Source organism: Borostomias antarcticus (genome assembly GCF_949987555.1).
Source record: "Borostomias antarcticus genome assembly, chromosome: 1".
NCBI classification, from domain to species: domain Eukaryota; kingdom Metazoa; phylum Chordata; class Actinopteri; order Stomiiformes; family Stomiidae; genus Borostomias; species Borostomias antarcticus.
The window spans coordinates 26,817,903-26,833,072 of record NC_140234.1 but is presented as its reverse complement, the minus strand read 5'-3'; the positions used below and the strand labels follow the sequence as shown (position 1 = coordinate 26,833,072).

General features: G+C 47.8%; 1 protein-coding gene across 3 annotated transcripts in view; it reads left to right on the top strand.

Moving 5' to 3' along the window:
- The window catches only part of arhgef12a (Rho guanine nucleotide exchange factor (GEF) 12a), a 53,642-nt gene extending 44,574 nt beyond the window's left edge, over nt 1-9,068 (top strand). For 2 of the 3 annotated variants that reach the window (XM_084444306.1, XM_084444308.1), the window contains 10 exons: nt 1,629-1,704; nt 1,849-2,016; nt 2,321-2,408; nt 2,811-2,891; nt 3,108-3,202; nt 5,655-5,876; nt 6,137-6,373; nt 6,527-6,744; nt 7,669-7,744; nt 7,884-9,068. In XM_084444306.1, the coding sequence (XP_084300432.1) occupies nt 1,629-1,704; nt 1,849-2,016; nt 2,321-2,408; nt 2,811-2,891; nt 3,108-3,202; nt 5,655-5,876; nt 6,137-6,373; nt 6,527-6,744; nt 7,669-7,744; nt 7,884-7,894 (1,272 nt within the window). In that variant the 3' untranslated portion in view covers nt 7,895-9,068. The remainder of the gene's footprint in view (nt 1-1,628; nt 1,705-1,848; nt 2,017-2,320; nt 2,409-2,810; nt 2,892-3,107; nt 3,203-5,654; nt 5,877-6,136; nt 6,374-6,526; nt 6,745-7,668; nt 7,745-7,883) is intronic. The other variant, XM_084444307.1, reaches the window with a different exon arrangement.
- The last annotated feature ends 6,102 nt before the right edge of the window (nt 9,069-15,170 follow it).

Here is a 15,170-nt window from a genome sequence, read left to right as displayed (position 1 = left end):
CATTTGTTGATTTAATCGTATCCAATGTCTAATTTTATAAAGTTTGCTAGTTTACCCTCATGACTTAGAGACATTTACCTCATCCAAATGCAATCGTCCTCAAACTCACAGCGGGAGAATTAACTCTCCACAAGTGAAAGTGAAGTCAAGTTGGTGGTGATTGGCCAATATTCAAACACTGTCAAAACGAGCTACCCTCGTCCCTCGCGTGTTGTGTTCAAAATAAGTTCCAAATGTACTTTTTTTCTCCACCCGCCCGTACGCCGACACAATCCCCCCCCCCGGTTCCTACGCCTATGGATGCAAATAATTAAATCAAAGAATTTGCTTGAACGTGTGATATTTATTCGATCTAGACCTATAATACATACAGTGAAAACATCCGAGCGGGGTTTTCAGCTAACTGGTTGCCAATATTCAACATGCCAACAAGAACATGTAACATGTCCCCCTCGTCTAGACGAAACGATCCATTATGAACGACTGGCTAACATACGAGCATACTCACATCAGCGCGACTCGTCTGGCAAGGTGAGCTGTTAGGCTCGTAGGGATAGTAACCCGACCAGACCCCACCACGCGCATGTAAATCGCAGGGTACCTGTAGCACGAGCACGCAACCATGGGACCTGATTATGAAGAGAGAATGGATGATTATGAACTTTTACTTACTAATCGCTAGTTGTGCTTACATAGAGAGCATAGGCCTGTTGTGGTATTTCACATGCCTCTGTAATATGATCTTTAGAAACGTCTTTAGACACGAAATAGCTTCCTCACTTGCTCCAGCACGCATGCGCACAGCGTGCTGGAGCAACGATTGCGCGCTGTGCGCATTAGTGCTGGAGCAAGTGAGGAAGCTTTTTCGTTTCGAAAGACGTTTCTAAAGATCATGGCATGTGAAAACCACAACAGGCCTATGCTCTTTGTAAGCACAACTAGCGATTCATCAAGACAGATTGATGAAAACAACCGTTTCGCTGCAGAAAATAGATTTTTAGAAACTGCATTCTAAGTGCCCCGACCACCGACATTACATGGATATACTGGCTCGCGCTGGATTTTAAATTTCTTCTACATGCCTCCGAACTACACCAAAGTGATCTCGGTGAGTCAAACGTCTTATAATATGTCGTAAATAAGGTCCAGGTTGTCAAAAACTAGCATTGTCCTTTAAAATATACCAAAATGTTTGAGGGGGCTAAGCAGATTTGGGACAGGGCTATAGCTCCGCCTAGCCCCGGTGTAGCGCCGTCCCTGGCCGCAAACCAAAACACCTCTGGACGCAATTGGATAGACCTTAAACCAATCAGAGCAACAGAACGTAGGTTAGTCATTGTATCATCGTATCAAATGGGTACAGTCGTTGTATCAAAACCCGCCCCATGTGAGATAAACGCTTGTGATTGGCCCAGCAATTTCTGCCGTCGAATGGGAACGTGACCAGACTGGGGAGGGAAACGGAATGTGAGGAAGCCAGACTAAGCATGACCCCTGACCTACTAAGTTCTACTGCTCTGTAGACCAGGCCCGGTAGTATTCAGGTGGTGAAGACCTGTATCCTGTGTTCTAAGATCCAATACTAACTGATCTTATGACCTCACCCCCCCCCCCTGCCACCCAATCAGAACCTGGACCTGACCAAGAAGAAGATGGTACATGAGGGCCCGCTGTCATGGAAGGTCAACAAAGACAAGACCATCGGTGTGTTCAACCTCGACATGGATAGTATTTAGTCTTTAGTTGAAATAACTTTGAACTAGGATATGCATGATAATATTCCCCTGAGGAAATATCAAAGAGAGAGATAAAGAGGTGAGAATAACCGTCTCGCCCTCCCCCTCTCAGAGCTGTACACCCTGCTGTTAGAGGACATCCTGGTCCTTCTCCAGAGACAGGACGAGCGTCTCATCCTGAAGTGCCACAGCAAGAACCTGCCGGGGTCGTCCGACACCAAGCACATCTTTAGCCCCATCATCCGGCTCAGCACCGTCCTCGTCCGCTCCGTGGCCACAGGTCAGACACGCACACCGCCAGCACACAGGCCAGCGGGCCAGCACACGGGCCAGCACATGGGCCAGCGGGCCGGAGGGTCAAGGTCATTTATGTCTTAGGGAGAGATGACCTAGGGATTATATACAGTATTCATGCATTTGTCTCTGTGTATCCCTAACATCTTTCTCTCCCATCACCTCCACCTCTCCCCTTCCCTCCCTGCTTTTCTCTCCCTCTGACCTCTGCCACTCACTCTCTTCCCTCCCCTCTCTATTTCTCTCTAACCCCTGCCACCTCGCCCCACCTCTCTCCCTCTCTCTCACAGACAACAAGTCATTCTTCGTCCTCTCCATGTCGGACAACGGAGCTCAGATCTATGAACTCATGGCCCCCACAGTGTCAGACCAGCGAACGTGAGTCCTTCTACCAGCTCTACTCTCCTCACCCTGTCATGCAGCCCAGCTCTGCTCTCCTCACCCTGTCATCCAGCCCAGCTCTGCTCTCCTCTCCTCACCCTGTCACCCAGCCCAGCTCTGCTCTGCTCTCCTCACCCTGTCATCCAGCCCAGCTCTTCTCTCCTCACCCTGTCATCCAACCCAGCTCTGCTCTCCTCACCCTGTCATCCAGCCCAGCTCTGCTCTCCTCTCCTCACCCTGTCATCTAGCCCAGCTCTGCTCTCCTCACCCTGTCATCCAGCCCAGCTCTGCTCTCCTCACCCTGTCATCCAGCCCAGCTCTGCTCTCCTCACCCTGTCATCTAGCTCTGCTGTGGGTTGTTCTGTGTAACTGACCTGTTGTTAAACCTTTGTCCACCAGGTGGCAGTGTCTGATTACCCAGAGAGCAGACGCCATGAAAGTCAAGCCCCACAGTGTCATACCTTCCTTATCTCAGACGGAGTACGTTGGCCGACCTTCCTAATTATAGAGAATGCATTCTGGTCCTTCACTGAACAAATGAGAACATCGTAAAGCTGTTCTTTCACTGACCTGACCTGATATATATCTCTCTCTCTCTCTCTCTCTCTCTCTCTCGCTCTCATTCTCTTGCTCTCCCCTCTCTCTCTCCCTACATCTCTCTCTCTCTCTCTCTCTCTCTCTCTCTTTCTCTGACAGTGGGGAGAGGGACGGTGTTGAGATCATCACTGCAGGGGTCTCCAGACTCAGTAAAGACCCTGACCGCACTTCCACAGGCAGCTCCAGGTCCACAGGTACCTAACTAACTAACTAACTCATCGACTATGTAAATACGTCGACTTGCAAAACGTGCGTCGATGCGTTTCAAAGAAGTAGCATGGCTGTGTCCAGTCAAAACTAATAGTATTGGAAATATATTTTCTAACTTCCGTTTCTAACTAGCAGTAAGATTAAGATATTCGTCTAGGAAGCATTTTCACTATAAATTATCATCAGAAGAGACGGGCCGCTCCTACTACCTGACGGGCTGCTCCTACCAGGTGACATGTCGGAAACGCTTAGTCTGACTATGGGGGTTCCACAAGGGTCTGTCCTGGGTCCTCTCCTTTTTTCCCTCTACTCTACATCTCTGGGCTGTCATTCACTCACATGGCTTCTCCTATTACTGCTGTGCCGATGACATCCAACTGGTCCTTTCCCCCCTCTGATACACAAGTGGAGACATGCATAGCTGGGTGCTTGGCTGACATCTCGGAGTAAATGACAACACATTACCTCAAGCTCAATCTGGACAAGACTGAGCTGCTGTTCCTCCCTCATCCAGGCCCTGGTCATCTCCCACCTGGACTACTGCAACTCCCTCCTTGCTGGGGCCCTGGCGTCAGCCATTAAACCTCTGGAACTTGTCCAGAAAACTGCTGCTCGCCTGGTGTTCAACCACCCCAAGTTCTCCCACACAACTTCCCTTCTCCGTTCCCTACACAGGCTCCCTATAGTAGCTCACATTCAGTTTAACTCTGGTACTAGCCTACAGGGCAATGAAAGGAACAGCCCCCTCCTACCTCCAGGCCATGGTCAAACCCTATACTCCCTCCCGACCGCTACGCGCTGCTACCTTGGGGCGACTGGTTGACCTGTCACTCCGAGGCCCCTGTGGTCGATCGACACGGTCAGGGCTCTTCTCTGTCCTGGCCCCACAGTGGTGGAATGAACTGCCCACTGACGTCAGGACAGCAGAGTCACTGCCCATCTTTTGCCGCAGGCTCAGAACTCATCTCTTCAAGAAGTACTACAACGATCCACCCTCTTAAGCACCTATTGTATTTTAGATTGCTATTCTTGCACTTTGCCTTCAGCACTAGATTATGCTCTTAGTCACTTGTCTTATAAAGGAGATGCACTTGTAGTTCTGGCAAGTAGTACATTGGCTTTTCCTACATTCAATGCAATTATTCTAAGTCGCTTTGCATAAAAGCTTCAGCTAAATGACTGATGTAATGAGACGTTTTGTCTCTCCTTGAATTCTGTATCGCGCTCAGCCTAGCTGCTCTGAGTGAAGGGAATGGAAACGCCTGGCTGCTCATTGCTAAATGCAAACAGTCTTCTGCAAGTGAGGGAGGAAACAAGCAATCTCTGAAACATTTAGCAAAAGCGCATCATTGGCTACACGTGGAGAACTGCACCGTTTTTGACTGCCTAGTAGTTTTCTCGTTGTCACCTGGCATGAATACTCAGTCAGAGCTGTTAATGACGTTCTATCATTGTTATTTCATTAAATATCCAATCCGGTGACACTTTAAAATTACTACCTATTATGAATAGTTTATAGATCATCCACAAACTGTTAGTTAATGAGTTATTAATGAATTAAATTAAAAATAATTATTAAATGTTTGTTAATAATTGGTTAATGGTTTAAAACTATGACTTATAAATATCTGATAGATCATGAATATCTAATAGATCATGAACAAGTGATTAGTAAACTACAAACGTATTTATTAATAGTTGATCCACCTTCAGCTGCCCCCATCTGGCCTTCCATCAGGGAACATATTTAAGCACAAATTAATACATGTTTAGAAGTGAGTAACTCATTATGTAAAGGTTAGTAAAATTTTACAAATTTAAAATGTAAAAGTAACAAATATTTGTTAAGACAATGTCAATAGTTTATAGAACGTCTTGGGGCGATATTCTAAAGTTGCAACTATTCCTCATTTGCTAATGCTTACAAATGTTATTTCATATTAGTAAATGATTCCTCATTTACTTACACTAGTGTACAGTGCCTGTGGAACCATTGTGGTTGTTCTCTTCTATCCATCCATCCATCCGTGCAGTAGTGTTAGTAGAAAAAAAAGAACATTGTGAACATTAACAAATGAGGAATAGTTGCAGCTTTAGAATAACGCCCAAAAACAGTCTATAAACTATTGACATGATCTTTACACAATGGTTGGTTACTTACTTCTAAACATTTTAGGTGGGTTCCCTGATGGAAGGCCAGACCTGGATCAACTATTAACAAATAATTAAGTCATTAGCAAGTAGTTTACTAATAACTTGTTCTACTATTTATAAGATGTAATTTTAAATCACACACAAACATTTACCACATCAGTAGCTTACTAACCAACTTCTAGTTTTCTAACTTGACAACTAGCGACAGTAACTAAGTCCCAAATCCATGCCTAACGTTCCGATACAGCCTGTCTGATAACTATCACTGTTCTGTCCCCCCAGATAAGGAGTCCACCTCTGCCTCCAGTACCATGACCAGCTCTTCTTCCAGTACCATCATCCAGAGTTCTCTCCCAGGTGCTGAGACTGAGGAAGAGGAGGAGGAGGAAGGCTTTGTGGACCCTGAGCTGCCTGACAGGCTGTCCTACCAGGTGGCTGCGGATGGGAGCGAAGCAGACAGCATGGGATACTCTGCCTCCAGGGCTGATGAGGCTCTCAAGACTTGTAAGTGTGTGTGTGTGCGTGTGTGTGTGTGTGAGAGAGAGAGATGGCAAGAGTTGCGTAATATTGTACATTTCACTCCACTAGTGTGTTTTGGACTGTGCCTCTGACTGTGTGTGTGTGTGTGTGTGTGTGTGTGTGTGTGTGTGTGTGTGTGTGTGTGTGTGTGTGTGTGTGTGTGTGTGTGTGTGTGTGTGTGTGTGTGTGTGTGTGTGTGTGTGTGTGTGTGTGTGTGTGTGTGTGTGTGTGTCCTCTCCCCCCAGTGTCAGCCCTGAAGCGAGTTCTGGTGACCCAGCTGATGTCCCAGGAGGCTAGTGAGCGGGCCCAGCGCTCCTCTGGGGCCCGTCTCCTCCGGACCACCTCCCTCCGGACCCCCGTGGACAACCGGGCCCGCGTTCCGGTCCACAATGGGACGGAGAAGGACCAGAGCCAGCCTGATGACCCAGGCCAGGACCTGGGCTCTGGGGACACGGGCTTCTTCGACTCCCCCGAGGACTATGGTCAGTCAGACTATGGTCCCTCCTCCTCCTCCTCCAGCAGGCTACCTGGTGCTGGAGTGCTATGGAGCCTCTAGAAGGGTCTAGGGTGTAGTGTGCAGGTCTAGCATGTGCGCTCCAGTGTGCATACTAACCCCACGTGGTCCTGTCCTCCAGCAGGGTACCTGGTGCTAGAGGGCTACGGGGGCTCAGGGGAGAGCACCATAGACCACCACCTCCCAGGGAAGCAGCTGAGCGCGTCGCGCGGCTGCGCCGGGGATTCTGGGATCAGCCTCCGCTTCTCCTCGGCCTCCCAGGGGGGAAGCCTCTCCTCCTTCAGCAGACTGGTCCTGTCCCACCTGCGCAGCCTCCAGACCAGCCTCAGCCAGCTCAAGGTGGGCCTCATCACCTGGGCACTGGAGGAGTAGAACCATGAGCCAGCTTCAGAACTCACACTATGGTTCAAATGGGGGTTCGTGTACCCTTAGGGGTACGCTGTTGTACTGCAGGGGGTGTGTGAGTCTTTAAAAAAATGTTATTTAAAAAAAACCATATATAAATATATAAAATATATATTATTATATATAAAATATAATCAGTTCAATAAGCATTTAAATGTAAAATGTACGTTCAATAAACCTTTGTCTTTGTCATGACTAAACCAAAAATCTGTTCAACATAGTTGAAGGCAAATTCCTTCCAGCTTCTGTTGTATTGGCCGAGAGTATACAAGATTTTACAAAATCTGCTTTTGTAAAATGTTACGTTTCAGATGTTTGACATTAATAGAATGAATGTGTTTTCCAGTCCAAGGCTGTGAATCGGAACCTGGTGGCACTGTAATCTAGGCCCTACCTATACAAGCTGGGGTTCTTTGTGCTGGTGAGGGGGAACTTAACTGAAAAAATATTTAAAAGGAGGTACAGTTATTGAAGAAGTTTGAGAACCACGAACCACAACGGATTCCAGAATAGATTCCTATTCTTGTTCCTGACGTGCTTGTGTGAGGGGACTGGTAGCGGGGGAGTGTCCCGGGTACGAGGCCTGGCTGTGTGCGCTGGAGGGGAAGCTCTGGCTTATCGATCGGCCCAGCGCCCTCCTCCCTGTCCAGATAGATTAGAAGCAGACGCTAGCCGGTATCCCCTTGAAGGAGGGTCGCTCACCTGAGTCTTGGAGAGACCTGTGTTCTCCGTCGTAGCGCCGGGGCAGGGCACGTTCTCCGTCGTAGCCCCAGGGGCAGGGCAGAGGGGGTCTCGTGTGGTCCAACCTACCTGACCCTAGCTGACAGCTTGTTGTTTTTCTGGTTGCTCTCTCAACAGGAAGTTGAGGCCAAGTACTATACTCTAGTACGCCCAAGGCCAGAGAGAGCATCGACCGACACAGACCAGAACAAAGGTATGTTTCTGTTCTCTCTCATTCTCCTCATCCTGTCGGCTTGTAACAGCAGACTTGCTGTGAGTGTCTGATTGCTTCCAGACTTTCAGCTTGAGTGGTTTCTCAACCCTGACCCCTGAAGTCTTTGTACTCTCCCCAGATAAGAGATAGTTGGAGCCCCTCCTCTCAGCCTCCAGATATGGCCCCCTGGAGGAAGTGCAGACGGAACAGTGTTCTCCTACTTCCTGTCGTTGACCTGGACTTCCTGTATAAGCTTGTCCTCTCACTGCTGAGCCCTCCCTCCTCCGCCGTCACCCACGGTCATCACAGAGAACGAGAGACTGAGCATGAGCCAGAGACAGTCGGAAGGAGGAGTCGTCTCTCTGGAGCCCCTCCCCCTCCTTCAGCACAAGGCAATCTGGGAAGAGGGATTGACCCAAACCCCGCCCCCTTCCACATTAGCCCCGCCCCTCCGCCCTCTCCTCTACTTCCCTGCAAGAAAGAGAACTCTACCAAACTGTACAAAGCTGTGTGTTTAGGATATATATATGAAACACAAGAGTCAAAAGAAAAAGGAAAAATTTAAAGATAATGTATTAAGATTTTTTTTAACCCTAAAATGTATTTATTTTCTCTTTTTGTCTTTTTTTTTTCTTAATTTTTTTCTTTTTTTAAAGAAGTGTTTCCCATGCTGCTTGCATGCTTTAGGTCATGTGACGTGACAGCTAGGCTGCACCTGCCGCCCCTGCCAGAGGGGGGCGCTGAGAGAGCATGCAAGGCTGGCCCCCCCTCCCTGCCCCCCCCCATGCCCTGACTGAGCGGAGCTGCAGGGACCTTACCTGGCCAGAGAGGGCAGAGCTGCCCTCCAGACAGTCCGAGAGTTACAAACTGACCTTGAGACCCAGTATGGTGTTATATATCTGCCCTGGATGCTGATGAACCCATGGTGTGGAGCAGTAATAATGGTTTAAACCCAAACCTGGTTTGAAGCAGTAATAATGGGTTTAAACCCAAACCTGGTTTGAAGCAGTAATAATGGGTTTAAACCCCAGCATGATGTTAAATATCTACGCTTGGCCAGTGATAAACCCGAGGTTGGTGTAACGCTACAAATCCCTGTTTGGTGTAAAGCTTCATCATGGGTTCAAGTATCCGGATGTTCAACTGGAATGAAGAGTCTAAAGCTCTGATCTGGTCCTCCTGTATTTCTAGACATGGCATAGCCCTCCTCTCACCCCTGTCACCTCTCCTCCCTCCCCCCCTCCCTCCCCTGCCCTCCCTATTCCTCCTCCTCTCACCCCCGTCACCACCCCTCCTCACCCTCGACCCCCCCTGCACCCCATACACTCCCTCCCCCACACTCCCTATCCCTCCTCCTCTCCCCCCCTCCCCCTGCTCCCCATACACTCCCTCCCCCACACTCCCTATTCCTCCTCCCCCCCCCCCCCTGCTCCCCATACACTCCATCCCCAACCCTCCCTATCCCCCCTCCTCTCTGGAGATGTCCCTTCAGAGCCCCCCCCCCCCCGACTAGGACCGGCCCAGCTTCACCGTAGCTCCAACCCTGATGCTGCTGCCACCTCTACTGCTGACTTCTGACAACCATAAGGTCACAAAGTTCCACAAACATTTCCTGTACAAACCATCAAGTTGGAAGGCTATGCATAACTTTAATAATTAAAAGAAGAAGAAAAAAACGGAGCCGTGACGCATTTCGAAATGTAACGTTGTCTTTGTGTTGTTATTTCTCCTGCTGTCATCACAGGATTAGGAACAGTCCTGCTCATCGCTCCATTCACAAAAATACTACATTGTACCACTGTATCCAGGATCTCCATTCACAAAAATACAACATTGTACGACTGCATTGTACCCCTGTATCCAGGGTTTTTTGCCGCCCCCCCAAAGAGATTTTAGCCAGAGCCAATAGAAAACCACTAGTGCCAAAATGCAAAAAAATATAGCTGTTTAAATCCTCTCCAAATGTGTTTGATGGCTTGTTTTAAGTGCAGCCCATCCCTCTTTCTTGCATTGTCCGTGGTTTGGACCACTAGTAATTGAGATCATTAATAGACAGGATATCGGTATCTTAAACATTTTATCTTCATATCCATTTTGTGTCATGTTGGGAGATTTCCCGCGATTGTGAAAAGTGAGCTCAGTCAGAACGACAGCGAAGAATATAGGCCTGTATATGCTGGTAGACTACTCGGCATAAAACGGTGGTTTCCCCCAGAAATTGTCTATGTCACCCCCAAAGACCCATTCTGAGCCCGGAAAAACCCTGGTACCAGTGATGATGCAACCCGGTGTCATGGCTAGACGCGGAATAGACGATGGAGGATGCAGTAGCTTGAAGTCAAACCTGGTTGATAAAACACCTCCAATATTCACCACTAGGTGACACACTTCCCCCATCCTCCACACAGACACACACACACACACCCCTAAGCTGCAGTGAGCACAGTTTCCTAAGCTATGACCAGCGTATGGTGTTGAGGGATCTGAGGGGTGGTTCGTGCAGGACTAGTACCCTACATCATGTCGTGGTTTTGGTTCTTTAATACAGGACATAATAGGATTGGGCTGTTCTGACCTCAAAGTGCCCTGCTTGCTGCTGGATACGTTCCTCTTTGTACTGCATCTCAAGTTTTTAAACTTAAGTGAGCTGAGTGCCAGTATGCACGTTTTGATGGTTTGTTTTATTGTAATGGAGAGGTCAGCTGAGGCATCTTCAGAGAGTGGACAACCCCTCCTCACTCATCCTTTCTCTCCCTGCCTTCACCAAGATATCGTGCTGTCAAAATAACAGAACAGGCAGAGCTAGAATGAGCAGATGAGGGAGAGATAATTGATCTTTCCACCTGCACCCGCCAGCGAGCTTCGGAGTGTTGAAAACCAAGAGGAGAGTCTCCGACTCATCAAAGCCCCTCGGGGGAGCGGCACCCGCCTCTCCCACCCCATTCTGCCCCCCCTCGGGGCTGCGACTTGACATGAAGAGGGGCTCTATGGAACGGAATAGGACTGGTGGTCCCTCCTCTCGATCCTCTTCATCGGATGGCTACATCTTGACAGTATCGCTTTGCTGGGGGATGTTTGTGGCACTGCTGACTGACACACAATTTCACCAGAAGCGTAGCTCGTGTTGTGGGGGGAAGAAGCTGGTAATATAGGCACATCTTGGATGCTTGACTGAATGACTTGCTCACTCAGGCACATTTTAGATGACAGGAGATATGTTAATGTTACCCATATTTTCCAATAGAGCACAATACCTAAACTCAAAACAGCTGGGTAAATAATTTACATTGATACACACACACACACACACAGTGTAAAGTCATGTCCCTCGAGGAGGAAGTGCTCGTTTTTCCATCACAGTGCATCACAATGTTTAGGCAAATGTTTATCTGCATCTGTTAGGCTACAGTAATGTTTTCATGTTTCTATGTTGTTTTTTATGTAGCCTAGCTTATGAATGCTGTCCTCTGTGAATTGATTGTGCCATTCAACGACCTGACCTTCAGGTTAGATCATGAATACTGGAGCATAAATACAATGCTATATCTGCTATCATCATGCTATACATGCTATCATCATGCTATACATGCTATCATCATGCTATACATGCTATCATCATGCTATATGTGCTATCGTCATGCTATATGTGCTATCGTCATGCTATATGTGCTATCGTCATGCTATACATGCTATCGTCATGCTATACTTGCTATTGTCATGCTATCATCATGCTATATGTGCTAACGTCATACTATATGTGCTATCGTCATGCTATACATGCTATCGTCATGCTATACTTGCTATTGTCATGCTATATATGCTATCGTCATGCTATACGTGCTATTGTCATGCTATATATGCTATCGTCATGCTATACGTGCTATCGTCATGCTATCGTCATGCTATATGTGCTATTGTCATGCTATACGTGCTATCGTCATGCTATACGTGCTATCATCATGCTATACATGCAATCAATCAAAGCTTTATTTATATAGCGCATTTCATACCCAGAGGCAACACAATGCGCTTTACAGAGAACAAGTGAGGTGGGCATACGACCCACCCCTACATATTCCAGAGGGAAGCAAAAAAACAGTATCACCCGGGGGCCAGAACAGTGAGCTTCTACTTGCTATCGTCATGCTATACGTGCTATCGTCATGCTATACATGCTATCGTCATGCTATACATGCTATCGTCATGCTTTACATGCTATCGTCATGCTATACATGCTATCGTCATGCTATACATGCTATTGTCATGCTATCGTCATGCTATACATGCTATCATCCCTTTCCACCAGGCAGCACTCGGCCAGCCAGCTGAATTCTTTCAGAAGAATGAGATTTAATTGTGTTTTGTTTTATGGTCAGAAAGGCCAGTGGCAGAGCAGCAAGTGGAGGAGGGCTTAGATGTAGCTTAATAAATCACTGGTGTATTCAGCAGCCGTTATCTCAATTTCAAGCACATTCAGGAACAAAGCAGAAGGGAATTAATTTCAGACGGCTGGAAATAGATTTTTAGATGGATTAGCTGAGTTAAGTAGAGATGGATGGGACGAATTTTTACCCACTTGGTTTTTGTTGATATGTGTTTTTCATTCATTGTCATCTGTTTGGAGCAACACCATTTTGAGGGAGGTGTTGTTCTTAATGATGTGATCCAATCTTGGGTAACATTTTATTTTGAGAACCTTATCTGTAGATGCTCACCTAACTGTCAATGACCTAAACATTCAAGTTGCAGCAGTTGATTGTTCATTGGGCTGTATAAGCTAGGTGTCTCAGTGCTGGCCTAGGGGGCTAGGTGTCACAGCGCTGGCCTAGGGGGCTACGTGTCACAGCGCTGGCCTAGGGGGCTAGGTGTCACAACGCTGGCCTAGGGGGCTAGGTGTCACAGCGCTGACCTAGGGGGCTAGGTGTCTCACAGCGCTGACCTAGGGGGCTAGGTGTCTCAGCGCTGACCTAGCGGGCTAGGTGTCTCAGCGCTGGCCTAGCGGGCTAGGTGTCTCAGCGCTGGCCTAGCGGGCTAGGTCTCATGTGAGTCTGCAGCTAAAGAGGACAAGAGCAGCTAAAGAGGACCAGAGCATCTAAAGAGGAACAGAGCAGCTAAAGAGGACCAGAGCAGCTAAAGAGGAACAGAGCAGCTAAAGAGGAACAGAGCAGCTAAAGAGGAACAGAGCAGCTAAAGAGGACCAGAGCAGCTAAAGAGGACCTGAGCAGCTAAAGAGGACCAGAGCAGCTAAAGAGGACCAGAGCAGCTAAAGAGGAACAGAGCAGCTAAAGAGGACAAGAGCAGCTAAAGAGGACCAGAGCAGCTAAAGAGGAACAGAGCAGCTAAAGAGGACCTGAACAGCTAAAGAGGAACAGAGCAGCTAAAGAGGACCTGAGCAGCTAAAGAGGACAAGAGCAGCTAAAGAGGACAAGAGCAGTCATGATCTGCAGGGCTGCTGGCTGCCGCCTGCTACCTGCTGTGGCTTCCCACTCCACCGAGACCACTCTGTAATCAATGCTGGCCCGCCCCCATAGTCTGTTGATTAGGATTGGCACTGTGTGTGTGTGTGTGTGTGTGTGTGTGAGAGAGAGAGAGAGAGAGAGAGAGACACACGGAGAGGGAGAACTAGAAAGAGATTTGGGGTGTAATTGATCTGAAAATGTGTGTTGGTTGAGTCAGCTCCTCTGAGGGTTGTGCAGAGTGATTGATTAGTACTTTATCAGTCCTGGTATTTAATGGTCAGCATTTTTTCTTTTCTTTTCAAACCTTTATGTAGTTTTGGTTCCAGATAGAACCATTCATTGGTGAAATATTTCTCGCTAGAACCTTTGCTTGATGAAATAGTTCTACCTGTACCCTTACAAGGATAACTAAAGAACCTAAATGGTTCTAGTGAGCATCTGTTTCTGAGAGTGTACTGTAGCAGCAGAGGTGGGTTGGAACTATGTACGCCTACATGATGAGCTATGATGGCAGATCTTTCATGCCAGCTGCAGAGTTCTGGGAATCTCTCTTTGATCTAGCAGTAAATGTTTGGGTTCCTACAGTATGTGGAAAATCCAGTACCAGATCAGGATCCAGGCAGGCCCGAGACCAGGACCAGAACAAGAACCAAGACCAGGACCAAGACCAAAACCAAGACCAAGACCAAGACCAAGACCAAGACCAAGACCAGGACCAGAACAAGAACCAGGACCAAGACCAGAACCAGAACCAAGACCAGAACCAGGACCAAGACCAGAAGAAGTGCACAGTGAACCTGTCATCTCCCACCTGCGATGCATGTCTTCATCATGTTCAATGGTTGAAGAAATGTTCCTATTCATTCTCTATGACGGCAGGTCCACTCCGTATCTCGGATTCTGGAGAGGATTAGGGGAACAATATTCGGACGGGTGCTTGTACACTATGAGCACTTCCAGGGCCTGTATGTTTTGTTTCTACTGTAAAAGCCTCTGGCCCATATCGAGCAAAGTTCACCCACATTTCAGGCTGTGAGCCTCAGCACGCCCACTCTGCAATGGCAGAAGCAGGGAGCACTATATTAGCAGGGAGCGCTTTATTATCAGGGAGCGCTATATTAGCAGGGAGCGCTTTATTAGCAGGGAGCACTATATTAGCAGGGAGCGCTATATTAGCAGGGAGCGCTATATTAGCAGGGAGCGCTATATTAGCAGGGAGCGCTATATTAGCAGGGAGCGCTATATTAGCAGGGAGCGCTTTATTAGCAGGGAGCGCTTTATTAGCAGCGAGCGCTTTATTATCAGGGAGCGCTATATTAGCAGGGAGCGCTATATTAGCCTGCCGCCTGTGACAAAAGCCCACAGACTCTCCACTTAACAGCATGGCTAACTTTATTACAGTTGGAAAACATGACAGACATACTATCTCTGATCTGTCCAACCTGATCAAATTACCTAAGTAATGCGCAAATCTAGGCATCTGGTAACACTCCCTGTGCACTATGAATTTTGAAAACTAGCCCCAAAAGAGCAACTAAACATGCTCTGAACTCTGGATTTAGAAAGCAGAGGCTCCTGAATAGAACAGACTACTTTCACTAACACACATTTTTACATAGAAAGCACACTGTACTTAGCAATGGGAAAGATTAACTGTAACAAGCGCCCCCCGATGGTGGGCTCTAGTACATGTGTGACAGACGCACGAACACTAACATACAGCACACCACACGCACTAACGCACCAGGGTCAAATGAATACCCCCCACTCTTGATGTCATTGGGTAGTGGACAGCTAGAACCAGATCCAGACCAAAGGAGCAGTGCCGCCCTTGTTCTGTTGTTCGGGGAGGAACACCGACACCTCCACCCCCCCCAGCTCCATGGAGCTCCCGGGCTGCCCTCCAAACCAGCAGCGGCAACGCCTGCCTGTCTGGAACCAGCCGTGAGTAGAATCAGAGACCAGGT